General features: G+C 28.9%; 1 protein-coding gene across 1 annotated transcript in view; it reads right to left on the bottom strand.

Moving 5' to 3' along the window:
* LOC107442591 (chorion peroxidase-like) overlaps positions 1–20,602 on the bottom strand; it is a 114,188-nt gene that overhangs the window by 31,225 nt on the left and 62,361 nt on the right. Inside the window, exons 4-5 of the mRNA XM_071181788.1 lie at positions 17,441–17,552; positions 1,380–1,597 (exon numbers count right to left, since the gene is read on the bottom strand). Of these exons, the coding sequence (XP_071037889.1) occupies positions 1,380–1,597; positions 17,441–17,552 (330 nt within the window). The remainder of the gene's footprint in view (positions 1–1,379; positions 1,598–17,440; positions 17,553–20,602) is intronic.

Raw genomic sequence — 20,602 nt, 5'->3', positions numbered from 1 at the left:
GCACAAGCACTTACATTTGTGAGGGGAATTTCTTTTACCTCAAAATAATCTTTGACCAATTTAAAAATCGACGATCCTTTTGTATCTGTGTTCAAAGTTCTTGTAAACAACATTTCCTCGTTAATCTCCTTACTCTCATTTATGAATCTCACGTAAGCTAAAACAGCTTTGTTATCTATCACAGTTGATTCATCAATCTGCAACGCAAATTTACCTTCTTTCAGAAATTTGATGAGTTTTGATTCAACGTCGGCGGCCATCTCATCAATACGCCTGGAAACAGTATTATTGCTCAGAGGAACAGAGTGACTTATCAGATTTCCGCCTGCGATACCAAAACGTATGACGAAAACGATCCTGCACATGAATTTTTTTAAATTTTTAACTATCATAATTCTTTGTCTACACCAGAACCATAGGTTTCATATATATTTTCAATTTCAATCTCAAATAGCTTTTATTATTAATATTATTAGCAATTTTTAACTTTTGAGTACTCGTCGCCCCCTGATCGCCCCCCTAAGGATTATCGCCCCCTTGAGAAGCTCTATCGCCCCCTTTGGGGCGATCGCCCCCAGGTTGGGAACCACTGGTCTAAACCATGCGACGTAAAGAGCATATATTTAGTTAACAAAATGGTGGACACTTTGCGAATTTCTTATAATTGTTTGCAATAAAGAATTTATTTAAAACATGTTTCAGATTCGAAAAATTAGCATCAAATTTTTCAAATACATCCATAGTTGTGAAGATATAAATACCCGAGATTTATAAGACGCATTTGTTTAGTCCAAACCATGCTGCTTTAAGAGCGTGCTACGTCTTCCCTTCTAAGAGCTTATCAGTGGGATTGAACTCTCATAGTTGGTGTAGCGCTCATCCTATAGACGAGAGTTCATCTATCCGAAGAAGTGGGATGGAACGCTCATCCCATAGCACTATGGTAAGAGAGGTCATTAACCCTAAAAGTGGAGTGTAGCTCTCATTTTCCCTCTACTATAACCTGAACTAATACTGTCGGAAATGTTGCTGGAAATAAAACGGTTGACATAATTTGTGATAGTTAAAAAAAATATTTCTTGAATAGTTTGCCTATCTCTTAAACACACCCATCACTAAAAAGCGATTATATCGTTGCGGAAGCAGACAGCGATGATTATTACCAGTCACGTAATTTACTACTCTTTACTGTTCTGTTTATTAAAATATTTCTGCGTGTTAAAAGCTATTATTTTTTAGATAGCATTTATTTAATTTTGAAAGAAATTAAATTTTTATAAATTAAACATCATTTAAAAATAAATAGCATACTTCTTTCTCTGTGTACATTCCTACACGTTTTTTTTAAAAAATCTAATAATGATGTGAGAAGAACTTACCATCTCCGTAATTAGGAGGAATGAATCGTATCATTGCAGATCGAGCACTTCCCCATGATGGGTTGTCAAGATTGTTGCACATTCCGCTGAGTGTCCTGTACCTTGATATTTCGCATTTTACTGGCTGGAGGAAGGTGGGGCATATCTCTTTGATGGCCGTCTTTGATGTGTCAATCTGAGGAAGACCATGAGCAATAGCATCCTGACTCAATCCAAATCTGAAAAAAAAAAAAGATTATTGATAGTAATTTTTTTAAAAAAAGTATTTGAAAATGACGACGATTAACACATTGTGTTTATGAAATGGTTTGATGAATGAATTTTTTCTGCAAAAAATGCATTAATTTAAGAATACATTAAGGATATTAGAATATATTAAGAATATTAAATTTAAAAAATGTGGATTTAGTTGATTTTCTTTTAACCAAAGACCTTAAGTTTTCCTCCTTAAGCTACAGATTTTGTAAAGGGACATTTTTAGTCTATATTTTACCAAAATGTACAAGTTTAAAACCGTTATTTATCACAAATGGTAGCACTCTCCTTAAGCTACAGATTTTGTAAAAGGACATTTTTAGTCTATATTTTGTCAATATGTACAAGTTTAAAACCGTTATATATCACAAAGGGTAGCACTCTCCTTAAGCTACAGATTTTGTAAAAGGACATTTTTAGCCTATATTTTGCTAAAATATACAAGTTTAAAACCATTATATATCGCAAAGGTTTGCAAGAATAATGCCACAGATTAGAATAATGCGACAATGTAATGCGACAGAGAGTCTAGAGGAGTGAGGACGCATTATCAGGATTAAAATTGCATATGGATACATGCTCGAAAATGCCGTCGCACGTGACTAAGATTTAAACCTATTATGAACTGTTCAAAAGCAGACAGAGAAACAATTCATAATAACGAGACTCTCCTAGTGGCGTATGATGACACTTCCGGACATAATTATGTGGTTTAACTTCCCTAGCAGTTTGTTGCAACATTTATGTGACACCCTGATATGTGTTGCGATTTTAAACTGGAAATTTAGGCAGAAAATGGACTAAAATATCCTAAACTTAAAAAAAAACTATGGGCTAAACTTTACTACTCCTTAAAACTATTACTTTAAATGGAGTAAAACTTTAAAAAAGTGCTGCTTGTAAACTGATTTCAGATTTAAAAGCAGCAATACGAAAGTATCTAAGATCGATTAAAAAATCTCATGCAATGAAACAAAAATGTTCCCCGTTATTATCCCTAATTTTGGAATACTAGGATACAAATTAGCGATGTTCTACTACAAAAATTACTTGATAGTTGTTATACGTATTTAATACAAATATTTACGCTTATTTGATTTCTAATATTTAAATAGAGGTTTTCTTATTTCTGGACAACAGATATCCTTAACATTAAGATTGAATCTAGTATATGTAAAAATAATAATAATAAATATTATTATTTCATTTAATTCGCCTAGATTCTAAGTCGCGGCATGATTTTAGCCTGAATTCACCTAGAAACAAAATTTAAAAAAACAAAAAACAAAAGCGGATCAGTTTTTAAATTAATGAATGAGACATTTAAAGCTTCCAATCCCCCAGAATTGTAAATATTAAATGTCTTAATGTAATCGAAACTAGTTTCAAACTTACTTTCTCCGGACTACAATGGAATATAAATGAGACTATTACAACTCTTTCAATTTTGATTTATGTTGAAATAGATAGAAGATTGATTAGGTAGTTATCGATTTCAAACGCATAATGAATCAATAACCTGCATTAAAGAACACATTTCAGACACGTTAAAAGAAACCAAACGCCTTTTTGGGTGAGTGAGACCCATTAGTTCACTTTCACACCGATACGATTTGAATACCCTTTCCTGAACTTGGTCCGATAATTTATGCGGGAACTGTTTTTATTATCTCTATAAAGATCTTTTCACTGAAAACTTTGGTGAGGTCTGTTTTGTGACCTAGTTGTTCGATGGGGGGACAATCATGTTAACTTTCAGTTTTATCTGTGGTGATTAATGGTTAAATGGTGAGTGTGTGATCTAGTTATGATCAGGACGGCATACAGAAAAGAATTTAAAAGTAAATCATCTTAACTAATACAATTTTTGTTTTGGTAGATCAATACAGTTCAACTGGGGTTTAGATTTGGCAATAAAGAAAACGTGATAAAAATTAGAACAGTCTCGATGTCTAGTTATTGAACTATTAATATGCAAATGAGGCATCTGGTTTTTGAATTTTAATGTTGGATTTGATGTTTGAGATATTGATAAAATGATTAAAATGTTTCGTTCTTTAGTTTTGATTTTATATAATAATTAATTTTATATTTTGATTATGTTATTATTATATTCTAATTATGTTAATTTTACACTCAATTTGTTTAACTTCACAACTGTCAGTTTAACTTGTCAAGACTGTCTCAGAAAGTTATTGACAATTTGGCCTTCTAACTTTTCCTTGCATTTTCGGACAAAAATGTTAAAATGTTTATCATAAGCCGATTCCTGTTATTAATTTCTACAAAACTAAAGATACCAAAGGACTAGAGACAGAAGTACACTTGTAAAATTTACAAATATATTTTGGAAAAATATGTTTTTGACATTTTTCTAAATTGAGAAAATTAAAGATAGACGGGAAATTGATAAATAAACAAAATAATTTTTCCCTTTTGTATTTTCATAAACTTATCTAAAGACGTCATAATCTCTGAAAAATTGCTTTCATTTTATTTCTGGAAAAAAGTTAATTTAATTGCAGAATTCTGAAAGCAGAAGTTCATTAAACCGGGGCAAAATTGTGTGGAGAATAAGTGTGTGATCTCATGATAATGAAAACATACACATAATAATTTGAAAGTTTTTAGTTTTTAGCGCAATTCCTTTGAAATCCAATAAACAATAATATGTGATAAAAATTAAAATAGTCTTTAAGCCTAAATACTGAGTAGTAAACATATAAAAGTGATATATAGATCTTTCGTTTGTGATATTTCATTTCGACAAATTTCCTTGTATTAGTTCATTTGTTAGACATATGCACTGAGAAAAAAAAGTGTAGTCAAAACTACTAGAATGGTAGTTTGGACTATACTTTTGACTTCTTTTTTTATACTTTTATTCTTTTTTTTTTACCATACATGACATATAATCTTTCTGTTCAGTAAAATTCACTTTTCAGTTTCAAATTTTTTACTTAATGAGAAATAATAATAACTAGAAATCTGAAAACCAGACCGGTAAAACATTATCATATTATTAGTCGGAATCCGTTATCGGTTGGAAAAATTATCCAATGTATGATTTAAATATCTTATATTGTGTTTTTATTATCAGAATGATGTTTTTTTTTCGTACCAGAAATGTTATTACTATTCAGTACGATAATTTTGTCAGAATTGTTTTCCTTGTGTGGCATCAGGGGCTTTTGAATTCCAGATAGATTCTTCATATTACTGATTATATGAGTAATTGGCACAATTTTCTTAACATTCAACAGTGCTTAAACGCAAAAAATGTTTCATTTATATGATCAAAAATTATAAGTTAATATTTTACTATATTATAATTTTTTTTTCTGGTAATTTTTTAAACATATATAATTATTTTTTCTTTCATTTTACAGTATAATATTGCATAATAATATATTTGATCTAATAAAAAAAGTTCAAGAAATAATTAATTCCTTTTAAAATTAAAATAAAAATAAGTATTCAAATCAACTTTAATCATTATACCTGCTAAATTATAAATCTGAGTCAACAGTACTAGCGAATAAACTTATTGAAACAAATAAAAAGCTTGGTTGTGATTACTAATGAATCCTTAATGAATCCTTAATGTATTATAACATAAGTCTACTTAAAATTGCTGATTAATGCAATTGAATCCAATAAAATTTGCCGGATTTGTAATTCGATCGGAATATTTTACCGGAACATGATACGGAACAAAGAATCTGACATACCGTAGTTTTTACTGCAATAATTATAGTAAAATCCTTGAATCATTCTAATTAAATAAATTTCACTGTAAAATTTGCGGCATATTTTACGGTAAAAATGGATTTACGGATGTTGCACGAAAAGTGCCGGTGCATTAGGTCGTAATTTAATCCAGATTTTGTTACAATGTAAACTCATGTAAACAAATAAGATGTGTAAGCAAATCGTGTAAGCAAATAAGACGTGTAAGCAAATCGTTTAAGCAAATAAAGCGAGTACAGTGTACTCGTCTTATTTGACTTGTACAATAAATCTAATAATACTGACTTAATACCAAGTGCAATGTATCTAATAATAATTACTTAACATTTGTATTTAAGAATCATTACTTAGCCTTAGTAAAATTGACTTATACTATACTTATTGGTTTTAATAAAAATTCACGTCACCATTACTGAGAAATATTTTATGGAATCTAATAAAAAAATCACATCATTATTACGGAGAAATACAATACTTATTGGATTGAATGAAAAATCACGTCATCATTGTCAGTCGTAACCTTTTACAAAAGAAATAACGCAAAATTCTACAAAAACTAATTCACCATTTTATTATTCTTTTTCATCCATCGTCCAAAAACCCAAAACAAAAAAAATGAATATATCTATAATATCAAGCTTTTAGCTCGCAACATCAGAAAATGCGTGTTATTACATCACGTGACCCTGACAATCATTATTGAGAAATACTATACTTATTGTATCTAATAAAAATTTCAATGAAATTCCTAGTGAATATTTATTTATGGCATATTGCATTTATTGAAAACTATTTATTCAAATTTTCGTAGATAGAACAATTTGCAGTAATTTTTTACGATTATGACTATTCGGTCACTATTCGACTAATGACTATTCGGTCACTTGATAACATAATCAACTAATGTTGTTTCTCTTTAATTTTTATTATGCAACAAGTATAATGAATCTTATACTACTTATTTAACAATCAGTAAAAGGATTCTAATTACACTGACTTGAAAACAAGTACAATAAATCTAATAACCATTACTTAATCTGAGCAAAATCGATTTCAAATTCTTTATTAATACAACTGAATCAAAAGAAAAAATCTAAATTATCATTACTGATTAATAAATTATTTTCATTTTTGTGTTTTTATAAAAAAACAGATAAACCACTAAACACACATGAGGAATATGATATATGAACCTAATACTATTGAATGACGATTACTTATTGGATTTAATAAAAGATGACGTCATTAATACTGAGAAATACTATACTTGGATTTAATAAGTATCTCAATAAAATTCCTAGTGAGTATTTATTTGTTGCATATTGCATTGATTAAAAACTATTTATTTAAATTTTGTAGATAGAACAATTTTCAGTAATTTTTCATGATTACTAATACAAGTTTTTCTTCTAAGTGACCTATTGCATATTGCACTGATTAAAAACTACCAACTAACTATAAGTAAATTATCAGTAAAACTATAAGTAAATTATCATTACTGATTAATAAATTATTTTAATTTTCGTGTTTTTATAAAAAAGCATACAAACTACTAAACACTTATGAGGAATGCGAAATATGAACCTAATATTATTGAATAACGATTACTTATTGGATTTAATAAAATATGACGTCATTAATACTGTACTTGGATTTACTAAGAATCTCAATAAAATTCCTAGTGACTATTTGTTTATGGCATATTGCATTGATTAAAAACTATTTATTCAAATTTTTGTAGATAGAATAATTTTCAACATTTTTTTTTTATGATTGCCAATACGAGTTTTTCCTCTAAGTGACCTATTCGGTCAGTTGGTTACATAATCAACTAATGTTTGCCCCCCTTTAGTTTTTATTATGCAAAAAGAAGTCTGTATACTCCCAAGGGCTAAGAGACAGGTGCCTTTTTAGAGGAGGCAGTCAAAGACATTTGATTTGGGAACAGCATGAAAAGAAAGTGAAAAAAAAAATAAAAAGAAAAGAAATTAAGAGGATGATCGAAGATTTCAGGATGTGACCTACAAAGGACGTTTGCTGCAGGCGAAACTAAATCGTTGAAGGAAAAGCCCTTTTGAGTGTTTTACGTGAGAAATTGCACAAGATTTCGCAAGATGAGAATATTTCTACTTCCTTTTTATATTTTCGTGAGATTCGATGAAAAAATAAAGTCAATTAATTGTATGTGATAAAGAGAATAGAATTTCTGGAAGTACTTTAAGTGTGTTATGACTGTTTCTTAAGATACACGTAATAATATGGTTTACAGATATTACCTAAATAGATTTGTTTACACATTGTAAAAACTGTGGTGTAATATCTCTCGGCACTGAAAAAAAATGTATGGCCAAAATTACCGGAATATGGAAAATTTGCTGCGTTTCTGGATCTATAAGATCATCTTAATTTTTATCTAAGCGCTTTCGTAAAATTAACAATATAAAATGGTTCTATAACAAGTGATAAAATTTGGTAAATGCGGTAAAATTTAGTAATTTTATCATTGTACCTAAGAATATAGCTTAAAAACCATTTATTCTGTTAAATTTATTTTCCTGTTTTGTATTTCCAGTTTCCATAAGAGCGAAAGAATTACTAACTAAATTAATAAAATGGTTAATTGTGACTATTTTGATAAAAGCAATTACTTACAATAAAGTAAAATTGAGCAAATGTTCTCACTAAAATTAGTGTAAAATTAGTGTATTTAATAATGAATTTTTACAATTATTTTTGCAATAAAAATAAAAATTTTTTTCTGATCTTTTCTAAAGCTTAATTCTGTGATTGCTTGGTACTTTTGAGATATATCAATTACATATGCTGCAAAAATTAATATGATCTGTGGCGCTCTGATTATAGTTCATGGAATTTTTCAAGATCAAAATTTTATAATATTTTACTTCAAAATGTATTGAGAGAAATTTAGCTTCTGATTGTAAATTAATTTCTGTAATTTCAGTTAAATTAAAAAAAAAGGACACTTTTGTGAAGTTAGATGAACTTTGACCTTTAAAGAAATCAGAATTCATAAATCGGTTCATTTCTTCACCAAATTTTCATTTTTGGAATGCTTAATTGTACACTCGTCAAGCATCGATTGAAATTGGACAAAATTCAAACTATTTATTTGGACAAATAAAACTTTGCTTGTTTGAAACTTTAACTTCAATTTGCAAACAGTAAAAGTAATATAATACATAAAATTACTATAAATATAAATTAAGTTAATAATAATATAAAAATTGTTAACTTGATAAGTCAATTAACATTGCAAGTTACTAAATAAAATATTGTTAAATCTCTAATATAATATTATTATATTGTAGGCTATCTAATAATGAAATATAAAATATTGTGAGATATCATAAACAAAAATTAAGTACTTAATTTTGTTAACTTGATAAGTCAATTAAAATTGCAAGTTATTGAATAAAATATTGTTAAATCTCTAATATAATATTATAATATTGTAGGATATCTAATTATGAGATATAAAATATTGCAAGATATCATAAAAACCAATAAAGCTTTAACCCAAATTTCACGTTTTCCAGAAAAAATATTCTGCCTTGCATTTTTCAAAAGTCTGAAAGCAAGCTTAAAAAATATCTTTGGTAATATTGTGACAGATGAAAGTGATAAGATCTTTTCTTTAATTCGAAGTGACCTATAACCTGTTTCATTTATCAAAAGTTGTGTTTTGTGAGTTAGAGTATTTATCATCTATCACTTCTGCATTAATCTTGATTGATTATTGACAGCTTTAGTTTTGAAATTTAAGGGAAATTTTGGATTTTTCCTTTTAGAAAATATGTCTGAGTTGTATTTATCTGATTAATTTTGAAAATTTGAAGATCAACATGGTACTTTAAAACTTTTATTTTAGGGAGTTTAGGATCGTTATAAAATAATCTAATGAGTAGTTAAGCAGTGCGTATTCAGGATGTTCATAAAAAACTTTATGCGATAAATCATGATTTTAAAATCAGAAACAAAGAACGTATTTTCTTTGAATGATTTAGATTCTTTTCCCACAAATTATGGAAGTAGGGGTAGCCGCAAGACGAAAAATATAGTTTTAAAAGTTAAATAGTGGTAGAAAGCTTGGGCCCTCAAATTCTAATTCTTATTTTTGCATAATTTACTATATTTTTGGAGTTATTGCAATTAATTAAATAATTTTTTCATAAAAGTTTACAAGGTTGTATTATTTACTTTAATAAGTGTAAAATTCTTTTGAATTATAATTCATATACATTTTAAACTTAGTAACTTTAAAGGACAAAATTCAAAATTTTACTTGAATCCGTCAAACAGTTCTTGAGATATGTAAGTTCAAGAGTATAAGTTTTTAAAACTATTCAATATAAAGAAATTAATATTAAGGATCTCAAATTTTTGCTTAATCTCCTGCTTAAACTATTAAGACTATACATTTCAGATTTCTTTTTAATTTACGGTTTAGGATCGAAATTCGCTTAAAAAATATGTTAATTCAGATGAAGTACGCTTCTGTGCCTAATTTTTCGACTCAAAATACCTTCTGCACGAGTTAACTAGCATATTTACGCTTAGCCCCTCAAACCATTAATTTTGGATTAAAAACATGATAATTTGATTATTAGACTAAAAGTTATTAAAGGTGCTCCATTTTTCATTTATCGTAATGCACAAGATTCAGAGTACAGCTCAAATTTTGTACTGCTGAAAATTAATTACAGAATGTCCGAGATTTTAATTCTATGGAATATTCATTAAATCCTCTTAAGCACCATACAGAGAAAAGAGCAATTTTCAATATATAGTTTACACAAGTTTTACTTAATCTGTGGTTTTAAATGAAGTTTCTGTGATTAGTTTTATTGATTATTCAATATTTTTTAGATTACTGTAAGCTTATTTATGAAAAAGAATCTGCCGTGAGAAAAATTAAGACATAATTTTTCTTAAAAAATGTCAAAAAAATAAAACATAGTCTTTTTGGGATTATTTTTTTCTTCTGGATGTCAAAGGTTAACAATGAAAGTTGTAAAAACTAGTAACAACATAATATAAGCTAAAGTTCTTTTCAGAAGATTTGGTTATTTGTTTTATTATTTACTTATATCTTTCTCCAGTCAATTTGCTGGAAACATTAATTGGGTCAGTGAAAATATATGATGACACATAATTACGTTAAGTTAAACTCTTGTTTACTTTAATAAGTAGATTTGCAGCATTTATCAATGATTATTTAAAAGAAGAATGATTATTTAAAAAATTTCTTTCACGTAAAAGAAACTAATACAAGACGATCACTTTCTTAGTTTTGATGTTATAAGTTTTATACGCTGAAAAATGACCAAACCTTTAATCAAAGTTAAAATGATGTTAAACTTATTTTGCGCCATTTAAGAAACTACGCTATAAAAAATTCTGGTTTTATGGCAAAAAATAAATTTATTTTACCTTAAAATACACTTCACAGTAAAATTCATTTCTACCGTAAAATTTTATATTGGAATTTTTACAGTAAAATTTATTTAATTACAGTGATTCAGTGATTTTCAGTAAATATTACTACAAAAATTATGGTATACCAGACTTTTTGTGCCGTGATATTTTGCGATAAAAGTAGATTTTAAGGTAAAAAGTACCGACACTCAGGAGGCCAGCACTTTTTACCGTACTTAACTTGCATTGTCATCCAGCACAAAGCTCCAGTTAAAATATTAGCTTTTTAGTTCGGAAAGTTCTCAATAATTTAACTGCCGTTAAATTATCTTATTTACAGCTAAGGGTGCAATACTATCCAAATTAATTTAGATCACCACCAAGAACCACCTTCTTCAGAACTTTCGAAAGCAAGGTACCCTACGCTTTTTTTCCTTAAGAATAATAAAAAAACTGAACTAATTTTTCTTGTTAGTTTACGTAAAACACGTGGTACTAAATTTTTTTATTTATTTCCATTATTTTTATTTTTAAATCATTGATCATTGCGAAAATTAATTAGTTACTGTTTTCCAATGAATATATTATTTATGAATTATTTTTGTTAATAAATAAAAAAAATAATAATTTTTTTTCTACAACAGCATAGATTTTCCACATTATTTACTTTGCTAGATTTATGTCTAATATTTTTGTTCTCTGTTTTCTTGATCTTATTGTTTGTTTTTATTTCACGCTTTTGTGCTCATGCTTTACATTTCCGTGTTGATATGATTGACGTTTTTATGACATAGCGGTTTTTATTTTCTAATAAAAGAATATTATTATTGTACTTGACCTTAAATCGTCACTCTTTATTTTTATTAGCTGATATTTAATTGCTTAAAGTTCAAACGACTTTTTCTAGAATTTTTTTACGTCTAAGCAGAGCTTTATATAAGTAAAAATATACTTCGGTCAAACACATTATGTAAGATATTGTTTAAAATTATCGTTGTGAGCATCGAAATTTTATTATCTGCGGTAGATTAAAAAAAAAACTTGTTCCTTTCATTGTTTGGGCATTAAACGTGTTTAGTAATAAATAGAAATTTTAAAGAAAATAAAAATAAAATATTGATTCAGATTAGGCAATATGAAAAGAAATAACAGTGATAGTTTATATTCTTTTATCAAATTAATTCCAATTGATATTATCTTAATTCATTAAAAAATGCTAACGAAAGAAAGCGACCTTTATTTAAATTTTCAAGCATGCTTTCCCCTCACGAAGGAAACATTTAGGTTACTTTACAGTAAGGTAAGGACATTTGCAGTAAAACAAAACTTATTCTGGTATTACTGATTAAAATACTTTATCCGCTTCAGAAAATACAGATTGGAAATAACAGTACTCATACTAAGATGCAAAAATATTTATTTTCCCCACTGACACGATCTCCAATAAGTACAAAATAAGTTAACTAAGCGATAATTTTCTGAGAACATTGAAGCTGTACGCTAGTGTCAGCATCTAATTGGCATATTGAAATTTAAAGACATCTTCTGCAGCGAAAGCAACTTTTTGGGATATTTTTCTACCCCATGTATCATAAAAAACTTAGTGATCTTAACGAATGTCTTCACATTGAGATAAAAAAAAATATTTTCCCCAGTGACACGATCTCCAGTATGGACGGAAGAAGATGAGATCGTTAAATTCACGAGACCATAAATTCTGTAAGCTGATGACAGCATGTAATTAGTAAACTCAAAAGTCAAAGCACCTTTAACTAATCTGTAGCGAAAACTACTTTATGAGGCATTTTTCTACACCCATGTACCGTAAGTTTCTCATATTTAAAAAAAACTTAAATTAGGCTTAGTTTTTTAAGAAAACTTAGTGATCTTAACGAATGTCCTCATATTCAGATAAAAAAATATTTATTTTCCCCACTGACACGATCTCCAATAACTACAAAAAAAGATAACTAAACGATAACTTCTTGAGAACATTGAAGCTGCACTCTAATATCGGCATGTAATTGGTAAATTGAAAAGTGAAGGCACCTTTAACTAATCTGCTGCGATGGCTACTTTATGAGGCATTTTTCTACACCCATGTACCGTAAGCGAGATCGTTAAATTCTCGAGAACATAAAACCTGTACTCCAATGACAGCATGTAATTAATAAACTCAAAAGTAAGGGCACCTTCAACTAATCTGCAGCGAAAGCTACTTTATGCGACATTTTCCTGCACCCGTGCATCATAATTCTCTCAGAAATTTAAGAAGAAAAACTTAGTTTATCTGATCATCTTAATGAATATCTTCCTATTAAGAATGAGAAAAATACTTCTTTTCCCCACTGACACCATCTCCAATAACTACAAAAAAAAAATAAAGGAAACTAAACGATAACTTCTTGAGAATATTGAAACTGTACTCTAATATCGGCATGCAATTGGTAAATTGAAAAGTGCAGGCACCTTTAATTAATCTGCTGCGATAGCTATTTTATGAGGCATTTTTCTACACCCATGTACCGTAAGCGAGATCGTTAAATTCACGAGAACATAAAATCTGTACGCCAATGACAGCATGTAATTAATAAACTCAAAAGTAAGGGCACCTTCAACTAATCTGCAGCGAAAGCTACTTTATGAGACATTTTCCTGCACCCGTGCATCATAATTCTCTCAGAAATTTAAAAAGAAAAACTTAGATTATCTGATCATCTTAATGAATATCTTCCTATAAAGAATGAGAAAAATACTTCTTTTCCCCACTGACACGATCTCCAATAACAATAAAAGAAGATGAGGTCGATAACTTGTTGCGAACATATAGTTCACGGAAGCTGTGCGCTAATATCAGCTCGCAATTAGTGAATTCGAAAGTAAGCGCAGTAACCCACCTTTAACATGCACGCGGAAAAATTGGTGCCAATCTGATTTAGTGATCTGATAGGATGCGCCCTCAAGGATGCATCGCAATTAATGATAGTGATTTTCTTTTATTTATTTTGAGCCATACAAAACTGTTTAACAGTAACGGTAATTATAGTTTTGCTAAGACTGACTGTTTTTTGTATGCTGCTATAGGTAGATTATTTTGTTGTGTGCGTTAACAAAACGAAATGCACAGAAATTTCAGCATGTTTATTCATACTCTGAGAAAAAATTGTTGTAATTTTGTCATGACGCTTTGGAAAATGACATAAAAATCATTTATTTAGTTATATTTACTTTTCAGTTTTGCATTCTTTGCTAAATGTGTGGCAATAAGAACTATAATTTTAAAAACTAGAATTTTAGGTAAACAGTTACTGTAGGACCAAAAAAGTTACCATATGAATGGTTTGAATACCCTTATATTTTAGTTTATGATTTTTTTATTATGTTTTTTTTTTTAACTCTGTGTTTTTTTTCTTACTAAGAGTGTCACAATACGGTAATTTTACCAGAATTTTCTTTTCTCCTCATATAAATATAGAATTTATAAATTGGTTATTTAGATCAAGTATAGGGCCAATTCTTTGCAATATGCAAAATGTTGAAAATCAATAATCAATTTAATTATAGATAATAAGCTAAATGAATTACTTTTCATGGATGAAACCAAATACGAAAAATATTTTAAAAAAGTGGTTATTTAAAAGGTTAATATATGATTAAAAAAGCAATATTTATTTATTATTTTTACATTTCGACATATTTCTCCCATGCGAGTTAAAGAAAAATTTTTCCTCCCAAATTTGCCAAAACAGTAGCCATAAAAGGGATACCATATATTGCTGAACCAATTGTGTGATATCTTATGAATTACGCGTAGTTAAACGATGGACATAGAATTACAATAAGAGAAAAATACTCCGACAATCCTTGGTAAGTTCTTTAGATTTATGTTTGCTTTCAACTTGATTTGACAGCTTGTTGTAATTTACATAAACATGACAGCCATGTTTTTAGAGATAAAATTGTACGTCTCCCTTCGGCCGTGTTTTATATCTCTGGTTTGAATTCTCTGAGTCGATGACGCAACATAGAGAAAGGAAAGTTTTGCACCTACTCATTGAAGTGAGAGCGCCATAACGAACTGGCATCATTTTCACCTTTGCATCTCTAGTAACTTGATAACCAATCGGTCATTTGTTCGTGTGATTCTTCCGATATGCATCATCTCCTCCTAAATCGACCGCATTCCATCTGTTTTTCTTTTTCCTTTACATTCATTTTCAGCTTGAGTTGTGTAATTTTGGGCAACATACAAATCACTTGGATCAAATGACAGGAAAGCTTGTTAAAGAGTTTTGTTTAAGGTATCCGAATACCTTCGGAGACGGAATTTTGAAATTTTTTATATAGATTTATGTGTGTGTCATGAATAGGGTATGAAAAAAAAATAGAAAAATAATTCTACAAAAAATATATGGGGGAAAACTAGCAACAAAAAAGATCACCTAACTTTGCTAAAGTTTATTATTTTTCTGCATTATTCTTGTTTTTATAATACTCATAAAAATTCAAATGAAGAAATTAACTAAGCATTAGACATAATATTAATATTTCGATGTTTCATAGCAAATACAGAAATTTATTTGGTAGAAATCGTTAAAATAGTGCAATTAATAATTATTTTAGCTGTATAATATAAAATAATAGTTTAAACTGCCTGCTCCGCCCCGGCAGTCCATTCCCTAGACATATGTATCGAAAAACTCGTGCTAAATTTGAACTAAAATGTATTTGGATGTAACATTTGGAATGAAGGAAAATAACCGAAAATTTAGTTTTGAAAAAATGACGAAAAAAGAGCATAGTTATCATTGTAACAAATAAAATAGATGTTTTTTTTTAAAAAATAGTCATAATTTTTGTTCTATTTGACGTAGAAACAAAACTCAAACGGTTTTTGAAAGGAAAAAGTCTATAGTTTTATTTTAAATGAAAGCGGAAAAAATTATATTTACGTCAAAATTGTCATAGAAAAGGTAATCGGTTACCTTAAAAAAAGATTAATGACTATTATTATACTGTTAGTTCAGTTGGCGTGCATGGTTCTAATAGTTATTTTTGAATAGTTCCTTAATTCTGGACATATTTGGTTAATAGTTTTTATTTCTATTGGCGGTTTTAGAACGAGTTTTTAGTTTTTTCTTGAAAATTTTGTATTTTTGTACTATTTCATCTTAATTAAATTCTACCTCATCAGTTTCCTTTTTCTTCACCTAATATCATTCATAAATATAATTTTGAAAAAGCACTTTTTGTAAGAAAAAAAAACGCTTATAAAAGTGTATAAAGCTTATTGTTGTCCTTCAAATTCGAATAGGCAATAGTGGAGAAACACGTGGAGAAACTTTTAATTTTATATTTTTTAATCTCTTAATTTTTTTTACTTATTTACTAAGTTAAGACTATAATAAAATAATTTTACAATAATAAAGTAGAATTTAAGGTAAATATAATAGTTAAAAAATATCATCATTAGTTTCAACGCCCATGATTAAATTTGTCATAGTATCGAAACGGCTGCCTGGCTTTTTAAACTGTTTTATATGCTGTTTCCAACTAAATCATTATTTTTTATTTCAGCTTTCTGACGTAGATTTGCTTGAATCTTTTTTGTAGTCTGCTTATGTTTTGTAAACATAATTTGAGGCATATATCACTGAGATCACATAATATAGTTGTAAGCCTTTATTCATCGAATAGTACTATAAAATAAACTATAAAACAAAACTTAATTGATATCACTGAAAATATCCACGTGATTTTAAGATCATCACGAAACCATGACCAAACATCCAGTCTCATTTTTAGAGCTCTAACTTTTAACAGCCATATGAGGAATACCACGTAATTTTGAACCTGGTCAGACGAAATGTACCTGAGCTGATACCCCTCTCCAGACAACACCTTTTGTAAATACACATTTGCTGCATATACACGTCGGTTGTTTTGTCGGCTTTCAGGATCGAACTCACTACCCCAACTGTCCAACAGTGGTGTGATCGATACCTTAACCGACAGCGCTATTGGAGCGTTCACGCACTTGAACAAATGATGGATTTTAAAACTACTACTTTTAAGATTATTTTTATATTTGAGCATTGGAAAGTTCTTATTTTATTTTATTTTATAACTGGAGATGAATAACCGAACCAAGGAAAACTCTTATTCTCGTTTTCATTCAATTAAGTCAATGCTTCGAAATCTTTGACTAAATAATTATTTTATAACTGAAACTCTTTAAGATTTTTAATCGCATTTTAAAAAACAGTATTTCTTTAACACTAGTAAAAATGCTGTTATTTCAAATTTTATTAAACTTTTTTGTTTTAAACTTGTAGTATTTGGAAAAATGTGCGCCAATTCATAGCATGTTTTCGACATTTATTATCCGATTTCTTGAAAAATTATTTATTGAAATGCTGAAATTTGCCTGTTTAGATATTTGTTAAAAAATTGTACTTTTATGGATTTCTTCTTTTAAATTTCTGGATCAGAAACATTTAAGTTAAAATATGTATAGCGCAGTATAGTCGATATACTTGTCAAATGTTCTTAAAAGGAAAAGGTATAATCGAAATAAATTGTAGAAATCAATATAAAAATCAAAATAGTTTGAAGCTTACCTGTGAGCAAGAATCCTAACTGTTTCTAATAGAATTTCTGCTGGTATGGAAACTTGGTTAGCTTTAGGATAAACCGAGGATAACTCTTTTACTTCATATGGCACTTCTTCACCTGAAACAAAAACATTCAAATATAATTACGTTATACTGCGAGAAATCGGTTCAAAATTTATCTATAGCTTGGCCTAAATTTTGTGAATCCACAAGAAGGTCTCAAGGTGAGTTAGATTTTGATTCAAATTGAGACGAGGAACTGCGTAATGTATTATGAGACGCATTTATTTAAATAGGGCTTAACTAAAGTTTATACCGTCCGAGTTCTTGAATCCGGGGACTTGGAGGAACTTTGTGGTCCAAGAAATTGGAGTATTCGTTGACACTAGAACCTTGAATGCCACTGATTGGTCTGATGAAAAGTTTGCGCATGTGCATTGTTCATATTTAAGATTATAAAAATGATATTTACATGAAGGCACAATTACAAAATCAAATCAAATTATGAAATGGATCTTAATAGATCAATTATTTAAGTTAGAATATATGAAAACGGACAACAAAATGAAATGATCATATGACAGTTCACTGACGTCAAGTAACTTTAGAAGCTGATTAATTTTGGGAAGGCAACAACTTGGATGGAAAGTTGAACATGTTCTGCTATCATCCAAGGGCTTGGACCAAGAACTTAGCATCGTTTATACAATCCAGGCTCCAAGCAAAACGAGTTTCTATCAATTTCAAACAATCTTAGTCTAAGAATTTGGATATTATAAACTGGCACAAGGGATCAACAACTATTTCCTCTTGCTAACTAACTAACTAACTCCCCGGCATTACAGTCCAAGTTGGACCATGGCCTCACTAACAATTTTTCTCCAAAGACCCCTGTCTCTAGCTCTTTGTTTCCAGTTTTGGATCTTTAGAATCTTAAGGTCTTTCTCCACCTTGTCTAACCATCTCTTGGCTGGCCTTCCTTTTTTCCTTTGGCCTGCCCCTTGAATATTTTCTTAGTGCCTCTGTTTTCCTCCATTCTCTCAAGGTGTCCTAGGCATTTAATTCTCTTTGCTTTTACATAATTGATTATACCTTTTTCTTTAAATAGTCTTGAAATTTCGAAATTGCATCGTCTTCTCCACAGATCACCCCCTTTAACAGGTCCAAAAATAGTTCTAAGAATTTTTCTTTCTCAGTTAATCAGCATTTTTTCTTGTTTCTGGGTTGGATTCCATGTCTCTGATCCACAGAAAACGGTTGTTCCGATTATAGCATTGTAAACCTGAATCTTTGTTTTCCTCGTTATTACTTTTGTTGTTAGCAATCTCTTAAGTGCAAAAAAACTGCGATTTCCAGCATTTAGTCATATATTTCTCCTTGCTATAAATATAAATTGACATTGTGAAAAATAAGAATTCTATCGTCAGTGAAACCCGTCTAGTTTCAGATCAAGGGATACCAGTCTGTCTGAGAAGATTGACAAAGCGAGGGCGATTCTCAGCGAATTTTCAACACCATGAAGTCGAGCTCGAAATGGTGGAGCTTTAACATCCATAGACCCCTAGCCCACAGTTCTGTAAATTTTTTTTAATATAAAATATTACAATGATTTCAATCTTGTAATTATAGACGGAGAAAGTAATTCTGTTAAAATTACTGTTCTGCATGGTAATGGCATTTCAGTAAAAAAAAAAAGTAAATTTTGCGGAATAAATAGTTTTATGACATGCTTTACGAAATCATGATAAAATTACCGAATTTCGCTATATTTACACGCATTAGAACACTATATTTTGTGGTTAATTTCACCAAAATTCCGGTAGTTTATTTCATACTTTTTTCTCAGTATAGATAAATAAAATAGAAAAATAATAAAAAATAAATAAAAATAGAAGTAGAGAACTTAAAAAAAGTTATTTCATAAAAATGTCTTTCATGTTTTGGGAAGAAAGTGGCTAATGATTTTAAAATTTCATTTCAGTTATTAGAATGTAATAATTTGAATTTATTCGATTCGTCATAGAACCAATGAAGAAAAAAGAAATGAGAACGAAAATTAGGCTTTTTTTGGCTAAAGAGAATGATTATGCGGATAAAATATTTATGTTTTATCTCTAAATCTGCCAACAAGTTTATCAGCTCTTTATAAGTGAATTAAGAGAAGATTTCAAAATTTTAAAAGCATTTAAAATATTACTTCGCAGTCAGTTGTGTTATCTAGTTATTGAATTTTTGTTTCAAGTTAGCTTTGTACGTACTATTCTTCTGCATTTGTCTTACTTTTATTCTTCTGTATTTGTTTTATGTATTTTATATTATGTATTATATTCTTTTCTTGGACTTTGGCAAAACCTTTGGGGTTCAGAGAGAGCAATTTTAGATTTTTGTCGTGCTCTCTTGATAGAAAAGGTTTTGCTTTTATGACTTCTGCAGATGGTACCCCCTGAAGAAGTCAGCTTTGGTTGTCATATTTATCAATTTTTTCATATTTCCTGTTTCTCTTTATAAGTGAACATTCTTCGGCTTGTTTTAATAAGATTGGTTTAAACCAAATTGTTTTTTTAGTGGTCTAGGGGTTCTGATTTCATTAAGAATACATTAATCTGCAAATTTATTTCACTTTCTGTATCATATCTATTATTTAACTTTTTTATCGGAGTTTTTTTTATCGAATTTTTTTTATCGGAGTTGAGAGAAGCACAAACATTATTTAAATACGAACATTTCTGTGAAATAATGTAAGGAACTTTTAAACTTTAATTCTCCTTAGGACTGAAATTTGAAGGAAAAACGATTTAAAAATAAAAATCATAAAAACAATATAAATCACTTGAAACAAATTTAAATAGGCAGTCACATATAGTTTTTTTTAAAAACCACACTGGCCAAAAGAAATAAAAAAATAAAAAAATTCTTTTTCAAACTAAAAAAATTTTTTCCCCGGTTTTTTATATGAAAAAATTATTTTGGCTTCCAAGAAAATATAAGATATTTCCCAATATTCAAGTGCTAGTATGAATTTTGAGCAACTTGCTATACTCAAACCAATTACCAAGACTTAACTTAGGTTTTTTAGAAGTCGAGTAATCTTAAGTGCCAGGTGAAAAAATGTTATTGAGAAAAATAGATTTCAAGACAAAACTTTGAAAAAATAACTTTTAACAAAAA

The sequence above is a fragment of the Parasteatoda tepidariorum genome, chromosome 6 (genome assembly GCF_043381705.1).
Source record: "Parasteatoda tepidariorum isolate YZ-2023 chromosome 6, CAS_Ptep_4.0, whole genome shotgun sequence".
Taxonomy (NCBI): Eukaryota; Metazoa; Arthropoda; class Arachnida; order Araneae; family Theridiidae; genus Parasteatoda; species Parasteatoda tepidariorum.
Note: the sequence above shows the minus strand (reverse complement) of the source record. Positions and strands in the feature narration are given on the sequence as shown.